The sequence below is a fragment of the Corvus moneduloides genome, chromosome 3 (assembly GCF_009650955.1).
Source record: "Corvus moneduloides isolate bCorMon1 chromosome 3, bCorMon1.pri, whole genome shotgun sequence".
In the NCBI taxonomy this organism is placed as follows: Eukaryota; Metazoa; Chordata; class Aves; order Passeriformes; family Corvidae; genus Corvus; species Corvus moneduloides.
Window position 1 is genome coordinate 56,420,871 of NC_045478.1, and position 14,767 is coordinate 56,435,637.

Genomic DNA, 14,767 nt, shown 5'->3' on the forward strand with positions numbered 1-14,767 from the left:
GGCCTCTGTGTTCCCTTTGGAGTCTACAGGATTGTGGAGGTTTAATAGGAGACCTTAGGACTTTATAATGCTGACCATCTCCATGCAAGACAAACCAGTACTAAAAGTACAGGTATCCAGGTGCTACATGGCCTGAAGACAGGCTGATCTGGCTGCTTCCAACACGCATGACCTGAAGGCTGCAGGCAGTTGTCCCAAGGCCAAAAGACAAAGGTGACAATGGCAGCATCAGCAGTATGTCACTGCTGCTTTTTGGTCAGCACCTGGAGCCCTCCTCAGAATACCTCAGCCAGAGCCTAACCCTGACTGTGCATGTGCTGAGATGAGATCTATAGCGCTGCTGTCCCTTCTTTACCAGAAGGAACTGGGCTGGGAAAGGGAAGCTGACAGCAAGTGAAAAACAGAAAATTTGATAGCGCAACTATACAGTCCGGATTTTAGCACCTCAACTATTTGGAAATGTGTGTATGTGTCATGGGCAGCATGGATTTGGACATTTTCTGATTAGATTGATTCCTCTTAAAGGTCTGCTGGTGCTCTCTAGATCCCACAAAGAGGACAGACCATTGCTCACAGTTGTTAATCTGGCAACTCCACATCAGGGTCACTACTGGGAAGATGGAAGGGAGACAAAGACTTTTCCATCTGAGTCACCCTTTTTGCCCAGCCCTCACCTTTCCCGATAAAAGCCCTGCAGCCACAATCACCTGGGTCACAAACCTTCACAATGTGGTCCTGCTTTGGCATACTCGCTCTTCTTGTAGTGACTGTCACCCTGAGTCCTGTGACTGCCGCGGCACCGAGTGAAAACCACGTCACTGAAGAAGATGCCTATCCCCCTCTGTGGGACCTGGCCCCTGAAAACCTCCTGGATTTCCCAGTAAAAGACAACAAAATTGTCATCAATGCTTGGAACTATCAAGAGCGCCTGGGAGTGTATAAGAGCTTGCTAAATGCTTCAGCCAAATATTTTGGTGCCTTTGGACCCCAAAACAGTGGAAATATTCTCTGGGGATTACCACTGCAGCATGGGTGGCAATTTCGTACAGGTATGGATTATTTCCTTATGGATTAGCGAAGTGTTTACCAGACCTGCTTAGAGGCCTCCTTTCCACAGTTTCTGCCTCACAAGCCCAGTATAGCCTCAGACTCTGTACAGCCTTTTAGCCTGTAAACTTTGACAGAGATATCAATTTGAAAAAGAAATGCTGAGTGAGGGAAACACCCTTACCTTGCTGAGCAATAGCTATTAAAATTCCTAATAGGAAGAGGTCAGAATCAAGATTTGTGGTGTAGATAGGCAATATTTCAGCTAACTGAAAATCTTCGAAAAGGTATTCCCAGTTGCTTCAGTTTATACAGACAGATTTCAGGGCATGCATTCTACAGTGCTGTTCTTAAATTGTTAACTAATAGGCTTTTATTTTTGTTAATGTTACAATCTTCTATAGGTGGTTTGAGTTTAATTTCTAAGACAGATATTTGAAAGTCCACGTTTCCCTCTGAGAACTTATTTCCATTTATTCTTCATGATCAGTTTAGAAGTAGCCTCCTTATTTTCTAAATGTTTTTTACAAAAAGTTTTTTCTGTTTGTTGGGGTTTTTGGGGTTTTTTTGCGCTTGTTTGTGGGTTTTGTTTGGTTACTTGATTTTGTTTTGTTTTAAATTATGTCCAGATTCTAAGAGTTTATCCCCTAAAAGCTGGTTGTTGTCTAGGGTAGTCATTCTCGTTTGCTTGTTGTCCCTGCCAGGGGAGCAGATGCAGAAACACATGTGGAAGGTTCTTTAAGGCTAAAGCTGCAATATCTTACCAGGGGCTTTATCAGAGAACGCATTCACTCACAGACTACTTCACATACAGCAGTCTGTAAAGTTTTCCATTCAAAGCCAGAGTTGACTTGCTTTGTTCTAACAACCAGAAAAGGGGGGAAGAAGGAAATAAGAGACAATGATGTTTTCAGGAACTTGTGCCTGGTCATAACGAGGTGTAAACAAATGCATCTGTCTGCCTGTTATTTTGGATGTAACCTGTAGTTACATGTGGTGGTGGTTTGGGTGACACTGTAGGTTTGAGAGAAGACAGAGGTCCTGCAGCTGGTGATGAAGGAAGGCTGCCAGCATTTAGTCACACCGAATGGAAAACTTATCCCTAAGTCAAAATGAGGAAAACAAGATAGTAAGCAAAATACAAGAAGGAAACTAGCTGGAAAACAGATAACAAAAATAAGAATTTGGCTGGAGTTTAGGCAAGCTTTTTCCTCTTTCCCTTCTTTATGTATACAAAAAGAAGAGAAGATGAAGAGGATGGCTGGTACAGCAGGAGAACTGACCCTATGTGTGGCAGAGGCAAAGATGACTGTATACAGCAGCTACGGTTGGGTGAGGACCTGCTGGAAAGGAGGAGTTATGAGGTATGGCCTCATCCACAAAGTGAGGATGTGCCTTGTTGCAGTGACAATTTCCAAGCAAAGATGAGGAACACAGATTGTGAGGGGAAGATTTCCCCCTGGTTGCATAGACAGGTAAAGATGTAGTGTCACTGCTGAAGAGTCATAGGACTGGCACTTAGACAAAAGAGATATATTTTTGCATTTACATGACCAGAAGGTTAAAAAAATACTAAAAGGAGAAATATCACACAGCTGGAAAGAGTTTTACAGAAAAAAAATATGAGAAGTTGAAGAATAAATGGATAAGGGGCAAAGAACGACATGATTCTGCTACATACACTAGTGAGGTTAGCAAAGGGCTAAACCTAACCCAGATAGGCGGTGGGATGGATTAGTGAGGAATGACTGAAGCACTTGTATATCGACATAAGAAGCTTGGGCAAGCAAAAGCAGGATTTGCGTTCATGGTGCAAGACAACAGAACTTTGAAAATATTACAAAAATTATTGAATTAACAGTTCTGTCTGGTCTTGAAATTGTGTTACTGAGAGAATACTTTTATGGGTATGGTTCTGTATAAACCATAAAGAGCAAGTGAAGCTGTTAATAAGAGTGGTACAAAGATTTGCGATAATCCATTCAAGGACATAAAATGAAATCAGTTATTCGCCTAAATTTACAGCAGAGACAAGGATCTTGAGACAGCATGGCTGTTAGGAAAGAGATTGTGGAGGCAGAAACTGTCCTTTGGAAGGTGAAGCTAAACTGAGAGTTCTACCTACAGAAACTGAGGAAACAGGATAGTCTCTACCCCCACTTCACATACAGAAGTACAAATCCAGGAGCAAGAACTTTAAGAAAGATTCATGTGGTATTGTATATCTGAAAAGTAGGAAAGTTTATGCCTATATTTAAGAAGAAGTAAAAATGAGATGAGAACACAAATACATTTATTTGTCTTATACCCGCAGTAGACAAGATATTAGAATAAGTACAGAGGGAAGAATATTTAATTACATGGAACAAGATAGAAAAGGGATAAAGCACAGCTTATGTGAATCCAAGGTAGATTGTGTCAGGCTAACTTGATATCTTTCTTCATGATGTAACTGTTGTTTTATCAAAGTCCAGAAATGCATTTACTCCCTTTGTAAAAGCAAAGCTTAGAATGAAAATTTTTAATGTTACATTACAAGATAAGGGAACCGCAAATCTGGTGAAGGAACACTTGAAGGAGAATTTAGTGATAACTGTTGCTAAAAGAAGTCTAAAGCTAAGTGGAGAATGTGCTCGGAGTTCTTCATCAACAACATGAGAATAACTACATTTAGCATTCTCAGTAACAACCTTTCCACAAAAAATGGTGGAGAAATCTTGCTGATGAGGTTGCACATAATTGCTGAAAACACAGCTGGGAGGCACTGTCAATACAGATTAGCTTGGGTAGACCTGAAGACTGAAATAAAAATCATGTTAAGCACAGGAAATAGGAGGGAGCAGAACCAACAAAAATGTTGTGGAGACCTGTAAGTGCAGTTAAGGCTTCCAGCTCTAACTTCTACGTATCTTATAATTATCACTGATACTGCCTGGGAACCCTTCATTTTCCCAAAACACCCAGGCTAACAATACTTGATAAACCTCATGTACAATTTTTTGCAACATTTTGTCTTCTTTTACTTCTTAGCCTTTATCCTTCCCATTCATCCCCTTTGCGCACCAGTGATCTATTGCTGACTATTTTTTTGCAGTCTCTTTTGAAGTAAAATCTTGAAAAATGGAATCTTTCTGTAAATATTAAAAAAAGATGCTCATAATTAAAAAAAAAAAAAAAAAAAGGGGTCGAACTGCAATCCTTATCACTGCAAGTTCATGGTCTCAGTGCTTGGCTACTGAAAGATACAGGTTTGAGTATCTAGCATGCCCCAAAGCACAGGCTCTGCCCAGTCAGCTAGGGAGAATAATTAGGATAATTTGTATGCACATTGTTCATGATCGTCTCTTTTTCTTCAGTAAAAGGATCAGAAAATTTGGTTTGGTAATGAGGTTTAGGGCTAATCTGACAGAAATGACACTGTCATTATTCAGCTGACTTGTCGGAGAGCAAATGCACTGCAGGGCAGAGTTTGAGCAATTTTTTTCTCAAGTCATTGCACAAGGCCATGGTAATTGCATGTCATGCACTTAAAGCAGACTTCCTGACACTCTGCATGACAACACTTAATGTACATGCATGGTATTCTCTTAGGACTTAGGCTATTTCTTCGTGCCACGTGCTTAAAGTACAATATTTAAAGTAGAATATTCTGTCACGAATAATTGTGAAATGTCTTGCATGTTTTCTACATACAGCACAGATGCTTGCAAACCTTCTTAATTAGTTACAACAACGTTTGCATGCTTAGCTTCACAGTAAGGCCACATTTGTCTGCATGATTAAACTGGAAGTGATTCTGTATCACACGACCCAATTAGGTGAGACAATTGGTAGCACATTTAGTTTGTGCTGTTCTGCTCATTAGGCAGCTCTCCTGAACCAGCAGCCCTACATCTATTAGAAATGATGCCTCCACCTATGCACGTGCTTATGTCTGTATGTGAATGTATATTTACATTTCTGTAAAAATACGCTGATGTCCCAGTTTCAAACAGTTCCATAAATTCACAGAATGCATTTACTGTGAGGGATAATGCAAACTGTAAAACACAATCAAATTACTATGCACTGAGAAACTCAACTACTCTAGGAACAGTAGTTTATGAAGCAAAACAACAGTAATTGTTTTGCTTCTTTGACCAAAAGTCACGCATGCTTTACTCCTATATATTTTTTAAATCTCATTTGGATTTCTTGTGTGAAAGTTTGAAAAGTATTTGTTTTATTATTTCATTTGATTCATTCAGGTAGGTTAGCAGATCCTTCTGGTGTGACTTCCTGTGGCTATGAAAATGGAGAACACCTGTGTCAATCTGTAAGAAGCTGGTGGTCCTGTAAGTATATGCTATTACACTGTTCTTCTCCAAAATAAATTAGTGTCCTAGAAGGTCATTTCAAAATACTTCTTTCCCTTAGACTTCTCTATTACAATATAATTTCAATAATTCTCCATCACAAACTTGCATCAAGACACCTAAGTGTGAGTAAATGAAAGTTAATTGATTTTGAATACTTATTTGAGGAAGGAGGGAAAAAATTCAAATTTGCAGCCCTAAAAATGTTTACATTATAAAAATTTATGAAAAAATATGTGGTAAAGACCATGACAGGTATCTGTATTTGTAGATATTTGCAGTTTTCGATTACTCCAGAGCAGATTTGTTCAGTTTTGATGCTCACATTAAAACTCAAACTTTGTGAGAGAATGTCAAGCAGGAATCGTTGTGGTTCTTGTAATACCCTTGGTTCTTTTTCCGATAGCATATTTTCCCTCCATCACTTCTGTCCCTTGCTCCCTCAGCTTCCCTGATGTCCTGTTGTAAGTTCCCCTTTCCCCAGACCTGTCGGCAGGTTTCAGCAAGCAGCTCTGTCCCTTCCCTGCCACAGGAATTTTTTCCTGCAGTGGCCCTTTGGATGAAACTTCAGGCTGTGAGTTAGTGGTTAAATGTGTATATCTTCAAGTGAACAAAGACATAAGCATAGATAAAGTTTAAAATGTAAATCTAGGGTAAAATCTGACTGTGATACTCATTCCAGCTTTGGTTTTCCATCTCTGTGTTTGGATAGCACTAGGTGCTCTGTGGGACGCTGTCCCTTGCAGTGACAAGTAACAAGGGTCACTGCACAGCCCTGTGCAAGCAGGGGACTTTCCTGGAATAGAAACCACCACCTTTACTTTCTCAGTGTTTAAATTCCTGCTCTTCATTTACTTCTAAATATTGCATGTTTGCTTGATATCCATTTTGTTGCCTCCAGAAAATGTATAAACTCATCCTTGATTTACCCTATTGCAGCAAAGTTTTTGAGATTTCATGGGAATGTCTTTTAGTGTTCTGAGGGTATGAATGCTTTTAGCTGGCCTTCAGAGCAGCCCTCTCTGGCACAAGTAGTCACATGAAACCAGGAATGAGTTTAAACCAAAACTCACATTTAATATATCCCAGGTGTTTGAAGTACTAACTGCTTAAGAACATCAGTCTTTTTTGACTAGAGTAATATTCAATATAGTCCTCTCCTGCATTGTTTTCTGCCCTCTAAGACACTCAAGCAGGTGCAAATATATAATATAGGCAAGCACACTTAAAAGATTATAAGCACTTTGTGAGATCAAGGTTTCAACACCTCTCATGAAAACTGTGAACAAGAAGAATGACCCAGTTTAGCAATGAGTCTCAGTGACACACTCTCTTCTCATCACTTGAGAGCCTTTCTTTTCTCTTCTGACTGGCCATACATTTCCATCTGAATTCCCAACCAGGTCCACACTCAGGATATGTGTCACATGAGAAGAGGGGTTTCCTTGAACCCTTTATTTGTATTCAGTCAGCACCCCAAGGGAAGTTGAGACTCTTGTGCCTAACCAGCCCATCAGTGCCCCATTACAGGGACCCCGCTGAACAACTCACTCTGTCAGAGTGTGTGTGGGATATGCCCAGCCACTGCCCTGGAGGGATGTCTGCTGAGATAAAAGATTTTGCAATCGCCCAGCAAGACTCCCTGGAAAGGTGACTACTTTTGGGTCATGGCGAGGAAAGGTAGATCCACAATCCTTTGGGAGACCCTATGCAGATCGTTCTGTAACCCATTGGTCTATCCCAGACCCTCTGTAATCCATTGGTCCCCTTGCTGATCCCCTGTATCCCTATAAAGGCAAGCTCCCTCGAGCCCCTTGAGAGAGAGCTCGTCCCTGGCTTCCCTTCGCCGGAGGGGTCCCACAATAAAGCTCCCTTCGTGCGGAACCAGCCACACGGGCCTTCTCGTCTCTCTCTCTGGTCTGGCTTGGCCTGGAGGCTGCCCTGCAGAGCTGAGCTGGAATCGCGAGCTGATATCACTAAAGAGCTGACAGCTTCTGCAAGGGCTCCTCTGCCAGCAGCTGAGAGGAAGACACCGGGCCTCGGGCAGGCGATTCCTTTCAGGACCATCTCCCCGGACCGGTCATCTCTTCCTGGGTCACAGCCTCAGACCCCACCACCAGCTGTAATAAGTGTGGTTTGACCAACCTGTTTAGGGTCACACACCAGCAGTGTTCCCACTTGGAGTTGGTAGATATTTCCAGTTTTGTCAAGTATGTTATCCACTGCTGGCCACTCCTCTCCCAATGCCCTTGAAGGACTCACACTAAACTCTCTGCAGAATAACACACTTTATTAGCAAACATGCTGATAGTCAAACACTGTGAGGGGTTAAATTTCAGAGATTGCTGTTGATAGTAACTGATTGCAAAAATGAATTTGAAGCAATATACTGATTAATTCTAATCAGTATATTGCTTCAAATCTCTAGCTAGGGATAACAATTTAGCTTACATAGAATGAGGTTCTTACCCAATAATCATCCCTCTGGGGGAGAAGACAGGTTCAGCCTGTTGACAGATCCCAGAAGTTATGGCAGAGTCTTCTCTGACCTCCCTCCCCACTTAAGCTATGTTTATATTACTTCCTTTGAGGGAAAAGGTAAAGTTACAGCTGGCGACATATCATGTTGATGTGCTGCTTGAGTCATTAGCATATGTAGAGTGTGAAAAGCAAGATATATTTTCTAGCTAATGAAGCTTTTTGTTACCATCTGGTTTATTCCTTTGGCTTAGTTCCTGCTAGCTGCATGTTTTCAGTGGAGCACAATCACAACACCACTGTGTTGCTCCATCCTTTGCTTCATATCTGCATCGATTTTGACAGAGCATGACCACAGCACCTCCATTCTGCTCCATCCTTTTTTCATCTCACCCTTAGAGCAATACACCGAGCTCCTTCAGTAGTCCTGCTCCTAAGGTATGCAGACACAGTCCCTGCTGAGCTATAGACAACACACACACTCCTTCTAGCTGAACTTTGTTCTTTGGTCTTCTCCCCACGAGATGAAGCAAAGGCTTCCTGTTAGGAGGACAGGGATACATGGTAGATGTTCTGGTTTGGATGATTTTGGTCCTCACTGCTGGGATTTCATACAAAATATCAGTGCAGTCTGTGGCCTGAGACCAAGTAGGAGCAAATGAATTCACAGCATAACAGCTCAGAGGCACCTGCCCAAGAGGGAGAACTGGTCCTCAGGCTTTCTTCACTGAAAGCTATTAAACTTCATATCTACAAAGGAGACACAATGAAGAGGGACAACTTAAAATCCTCCTTTCAAGAGAGGAATATCAAATAGCCTTATGGGCACTCTCACTGGGGACAAGATTTGGCGCAGGTGAGAACTGAGTTTCCTACAGCCTGGATCTGACTGCTCCAACTTACGGATCAGACAAAAGCAAGCCATCATCATAAAATAGATCTGAACAGATAAACTGTAATTTTGGAGCAATTTTCAGTACGTGAAATATTTTTAGAAGCAAAAATATTATTTTCCAATCAAATATCACCTTTTCTTTTCTCATAGGTCTAGGATACATAGAAGAGGGGTTTTTAATGAAAACAACACCTGTGGAATACCCCTCAGTCTTTCTATACTTAGTTTGCAAGTAATATATGAGAGACTTTTAATGTCCTGTCCATGACATTGTAAAGATCCAACTTTTTTCCATTAGTTTTTTCCTTTCCTGCAAAGTAATGCACAGTGTAAGGTTGCAAAGTTCTGAAAGGATGATACATAAATGAACATTACGAATCATATCTAAATCAATACAAGTGTCATCATTACTACATTTCAGTACATATATTCCACTGCTGAATACAGTTGTATTAGTTTGCAATTTGAAACCATTTCATTTGGTGTGGAAGAGAGTTCATTTTCTTATGTGGGAATTTTTCATTCACTTGTGATTAACACCTCCTGCCTTTTAATTATTGTTACAGGTATGAATTACTACCTGGCTATCATACCCTTTCTGGGGGCAGTGGAGGCTAGCCTCTTTGGGCAGCTGCCGTACGAGATAGAAATATTGCCACCAGAGGAGCAAAAAGATGATTTCTGTTACAGTGTTAAAGACTGCTGGTCTCGCATGCCCAAGCTCATGGATGACTGGAAGGCCTTTTTTGAAGTAAATAAGTTTTTTCAATATTTTTAGAAATTATGCCAAAATATTAGCTTTAAAAACTATCACTACTGTAATTTTTAAGATTCAGAGAGCTTAGTTTGCTTTCAATAACAACTTCATATGAAAAAAACGAGAAAAAATGAAAAGCATACTATATAGTGAGTCAGAGATAAGTAGGACAGGATTTTTTACAAGTTAAAGCATTTTTTTTTCTTCCTTTGAGATAGTTCTGTATTTTGGCCTCTGTCCCAAGACATTGCTTTGTATACAATTATATTTGTATTCTTCCAATACTGCTTATGTTCGTAATGAAAAATAAGCCTGTGAGATGGAACACTGCCCTTAAGAAGTGGCCTTGGGTTGGTTTTATAGGGTTCATTTATTCCTTTAAACATCTGAAAACTTGAAAACGCTGAAACATTATTCAGAAGGACACCTATTTATGCAAGTAGATATTCTATTTCCTCTTCACTCAGCTGTTCTCTAATCCCAAAGATGACAATATTTATTACTGCATGGATTTAATAACTATTTTTTATAGCTAGACTATTGCAGTCAACATTTTTTATTAGTAGTCAATTGATAATGATCAGAAAGCTTAAACTGTAAGTCCCTCTTGTGAGCGAAGGTAGATAGTTTAAGAGCAAGACTGGATTTGTCTTCATAAGATCATTTTTCCTCTGCAGCAAGTTTCAGAAATTATTGTAAAATATCTACTCCTCAAATAACCATAATGATAATAATTAAGGATAATTTTCTTATTTTTCTGAAAATCTTCAGAAAGTTGTGGCCAAAAGAATATAGACAAGTTTTCAAGGAATCCAGTATTTCAGTGCTGAATCTTCCATGGCACTCAGATACAAGAGTCCATTGAACAAAATCCCAAAATTATTTAGATAAAACCCTGTTTATGTTGAAGTCAAAAAACAGCAACTACCATTAACTGTTCAAATGCAATTTCCTTTAGCTATCAAACCTATTATTTTGTGAAGTATGTGCATAAATTTAAAAAAAAGAAGAAGGTTTAAACCTCCCCTCTTATTCTCTGCCCTTTTTGCTCCTGTTGCTGCAGTATCTGTTATCTACAGAAGAAAAAGCTATGAGCTCTGCAACCTTCTCCTCCTTCAAACTGGATGATGCCCTTGGTCTCATGTGGAAGGCACACACAACCTCCATTGCTTATGGACTCCCCAAATTCCAGGACAGGTAAGAGGATGAGAGAGGTGGCTAAGGAGGATCTTTCCATCTCCACGCCTCTTTGGAAGGATAGTTGTTGCTGTGGGGGTGGTCACACACAGACAGTGCCTCAGACAAAGGGCCAAAAAGCCATTTATTAAACAAAGCAGCCTCTTTTATACACCTTTTATATGTTATCATACGTGTTACAGACTCACTGGCTGCTAAACTACTACAGGAGACTCATCGGCTGTTATTAACTTCAATATACTACCATTGGCTACCTATAGCACAAGCATTCAAGCACTCAGAAAAATAACAAGTGCAGCTATATTGCTGTTCTCTCCTTCTGTTGTTTAACTTTCATGCTTCTGTTGATACTACATTCCACAGGTAATAACTAATTGCGTTTCTTCTCACGGACTTCTCTCACAGTCGTCCTCTAGCTGAAGTAACGTGCCTGAACCATAATTTTACAAAGGCAACAAGGCCTTCATTTTACAAGGTTTTACTTAAATGCCACAGATAGTAACCCAACAAAGTCTGCATGAGGTTTTGTACTTCAGGTGTCTACTCTTTAGGCTCTGCTCTTCCTTCTTCTCTCTCAGAGTGTGGGATGACCGGGGAGAGATGGCTGCCCAAACTACAATGACCAGTCTGACTGGGCTTAAAATGCGATGCTGGTTCCCCTCTGGGAGCCAGGGCCTGATTCAGGAGTTGTGTTTAGTCTGGGCAGAGGCAGTGTTGCCAGGAGAAATTAGGTGCAAAGTACTGAAGGAGGTTTTAAGCCACTGTGGCACTGAGACCCCTCAGGGTTTTATACTGAACAAAAACTTTTGGATAAATGATTGAGTAGTGTGTTCTACAGCAGAGTTCAATTATCTGCCACATTTTTAATTCTTTTCTCTTTCAGCTTGAAATATCTCTCTGATCCAGAAGCAAAATTTGGCAGAGACTGGGCTAATGCTGTAGATTTCATTGCTGCCACACACTTCTGTACAGATTTACCGACCACAAACAACTTCCAGGCTTTCCTGCCCCAGAGGATGCTTGTTGAAAGCGATGTCCTGCCCTCCATTAGTGACTTCAGTCCACAGCAAAATAAGGTCCTGGTATCACTGAGAGCTCTTTACAAAGCAAATAAATTAACAGGTAAGAGCCCAACCTAACAATGTCTGTAGTCCATAGATATTTTATATCTTGTTCTCTCTACATACCTTTCTCCATACCAATACAGTGAATTTGTGATATAAAGTAGTATAAACACATCTTAGGGACTAACGGTAAATCAGTTAAAAATACAACCATAAGCAAACAACACACCAGACAGCAAATGCTGGTGTGATAACACCGACAATATGAGGAATTTCAGTGAGAAAAAAGCATTTTTGGAGCAGATGATCTTACTCTTTTTTTCCCAGTTTTCACAGGAACTTTAAAAACACAGGCATTTTGTATTTCACCAGTTGAATCTGAAACCATTAAAGCTGTAAATGAAATTATTAGACCAGTTGAACAAAAAAAAAGAGGTAAATTTTCATGAGCAACAATTTCTGTGTCCACAAGTGTTCTGGATTCAGTTTTTCATTTTGTCTCAGTCTTTGTTTTAACAGAGATCTGTCCCAGTAAAACTGCATCCTCCAACAATGCTGCCTTCATTGTACTCACCAAAATTAGTCGTGCATCACCATCCAGTGGTGCAACACAGAATTACATGCTCCTGAGGATTCGGTTCTTTCATAGATACTGCTGGGTTGGCTATTTTTGTTTGACCTTTATGAAGCAAAGTTATTTTGAATCTTTAAATGAAAATAGAATGCAAAAACACACTGAAAAACTAACATGCCTAGCTGTGGCATTTGTGATCCTCTTCTTCCATCTGTACCTTTCACTGAAAATTCTCTCACCAGTTGTATTTAAAGCTGAAAGAGATGTGAAATAAAGTTATTCAGTGCTACAAAAGAGCATCCTCCTATCACAGAGCGCTTCCCTCACATTTTTCACATGGCATTATCCTTTGGAATCTGAATAAGGGTCTTAACAGATCTGTCTCCTGTGCCTGGCAGTCTATGGCACAATTCAGGGTTTCTTGACATACCTCCAGGAAGGGAGAGAGGCACAGCAAGGAAAAGCATAGCCAGAAGGACAGCAAGGAGGGAGGAGAGCACCAGGGTAGCACATCAGGTGAGGACAGCACTGCAGGGAGAGAGGAAAGGATGGATGCTGAACACCATAGATGGAAGGAAAGGGAGAGATTAAATTTCATGCAGGTGCAGCCATAATGAATTCCATAGCTGAAATCCCTTGCTTTGCAGGGGAGAGATTTCTCTGACTTTGCTGTAAGGGATGAGCTTTGAATTCAACTGAGAATTAAATGCCAGTTAATTCAGCCTGGTAACTGATTTGCAGATCAGAAAAAGGAGCTTTAAAATAAATTTGACTGCATCTGGATCCACAGCCTCAGCAGGGATCTGGAAGACCCTACCTCAGTGCTACAAAACACAGGTGACAAAATGTACTGTTTCTGCAGAGTCAGCTTCCTCAAACTTTTAAATACATCCTGTGAGATACAGGGTTCTCTACTGGTACTGCAGACTTCAACAGCAGATGTAGGGTCTTAGTACCTCCCAGTACGGGACCCTGTCCAACCCAGAGTGAGGCTTGATTTCCTGATTCAGTGTTTGATCACTCTTTATTTTTGTGTAGTTGCCCCTGCTATTCCAGCAGGAGCTGTATCGAGAGAGTACTGTGCTGCTTCTAAAGTTTCTCTGCTCATGGACTGTCAGATCCAGTTTTTATGCTCTGCCGCTCACTGATACCCAAAGGCAGGAGGAGAATAAACTCTTCTTGGTTTTCCACTAGACTTTTTTTATCCTCAGATTTCCCCTCTACCCACTATGAAGATGAGCACTGAGTGGAGTGAGGAGCAAGCAATGATTATCCTGCGAACTGGTGCTAATGCTAGGCTGGGTTGGCCAGGCACACTTCCTAGAGAGCCACTGCTTACCGCCTGGACAAAAGTATTAGGGTAATTTGCTTCTTTAGCTTGAGGTCTTAGCTGGCAGAAAGTTCTTTATTTCAGAGTGAAAATGGAGACAGTGCTGATTATAACTCCCAGGCTACTGCTCCATAAACCACGAAGCTATGTGCGAGGGCAGACCAAGACCTTTCCCTAAGTCTTCAATCATTTCGACCTGCAACACTGGTGACAAGGGAACAAGCCCCGTTGTCTGTCAGTACAAAGGACTCTGAGCTGAATGAATGGTCTCTGTCTCCCTACACATTTGTAGGCAATTATCACCCCATCGGCAAGTTCCAGCTTTGTCTCCATTTCACTGTCCCCAGGAGAGTGGCGAGTGCTTGCTGCCAGACGTGCACTTCATCCCTGGTACGCCGCGAGCTGCATGCGCTCCATGCTAATTTGACACTGTCATGTTGTGTTTCTTTCCAAGGAGGATTGTTGCTGAAGCTCTGGCAAAAGGCAATGTCTACCGAAGCAGGAAGAGAAATGGGCCGAAAACTGATTGAAGGCTTGACTTCGAGCCAGAAGCTCGAACTACTTGACCTAGCTGGAATTTAGAATTATTTGGAAGGAGGTGGTTTGAAAGCTCCCAGTTTCTTGAGAAAGAGCAGTTCCAACTTGGATTCATTTAATCTTTTAGCAGACATGTGTCTGGTAATCTGGCTTTGGTAATTTCTTACAGCAGGATTTCCTGAGTAGCCATGTGTGTCTCCATCTCATATGGAATCAATATTTTTATCCTTAATTTTCCTAATTATCTCATTTGTTTAACTCAATTCCTTATAAATAAAAAGACGCACAGAAAAATCTTACTTTACTACTTTTTGTGACTTTATAAATAATGTATCGTTATTTGAGACAAAATTAAATACAGGCAAAATATATTCTGTTTCAGACTGGGTTTTTTCCCCCTGTAGGTGGGGATTCCACTAGATATGTAATTACTCAGGTCCTTGATGTTCTAACAAATGATCATGAGAAACTTTTCTTTGAAGTTCTGATCCAAAAGTAATGCCTCGAGTGTTTCCCACCGAAGCTGTTATTTT

General features: G+C 40.7%; 1 protein-coding gene across 1 annotated transcript; it reads left to right on the top strand.

Moving 5' to 3' along the window:
- Positions 1-230: 230 nt before the first annotated feature.
- Positions 231-14,514, top strand: C3H6orf58 (chromosome 3 C6orf58 homolog). The gene is made up of 6 exons (XM_032101637.1): positions 231-1,049; positions 5,295-5,381; positions 9,342-9,526; positions 10,596-10,729; positions 11,613-11,851; positions 14,152-14,514. The coding sequence occupies exons 1-6, from the start codon at positions 728-730 to the stop codon at positions 14,277-14,279; spliced, it is 1,095 nt and encodes a 364-aa protein (XP_031957528.1). The 5' UTR covers positions 231-727; the 3' UTR covers positions 14,280-14,514.
- The last annotated feature ends 253 nt before the right edge of the window (positions 14,515-14,767 follow it).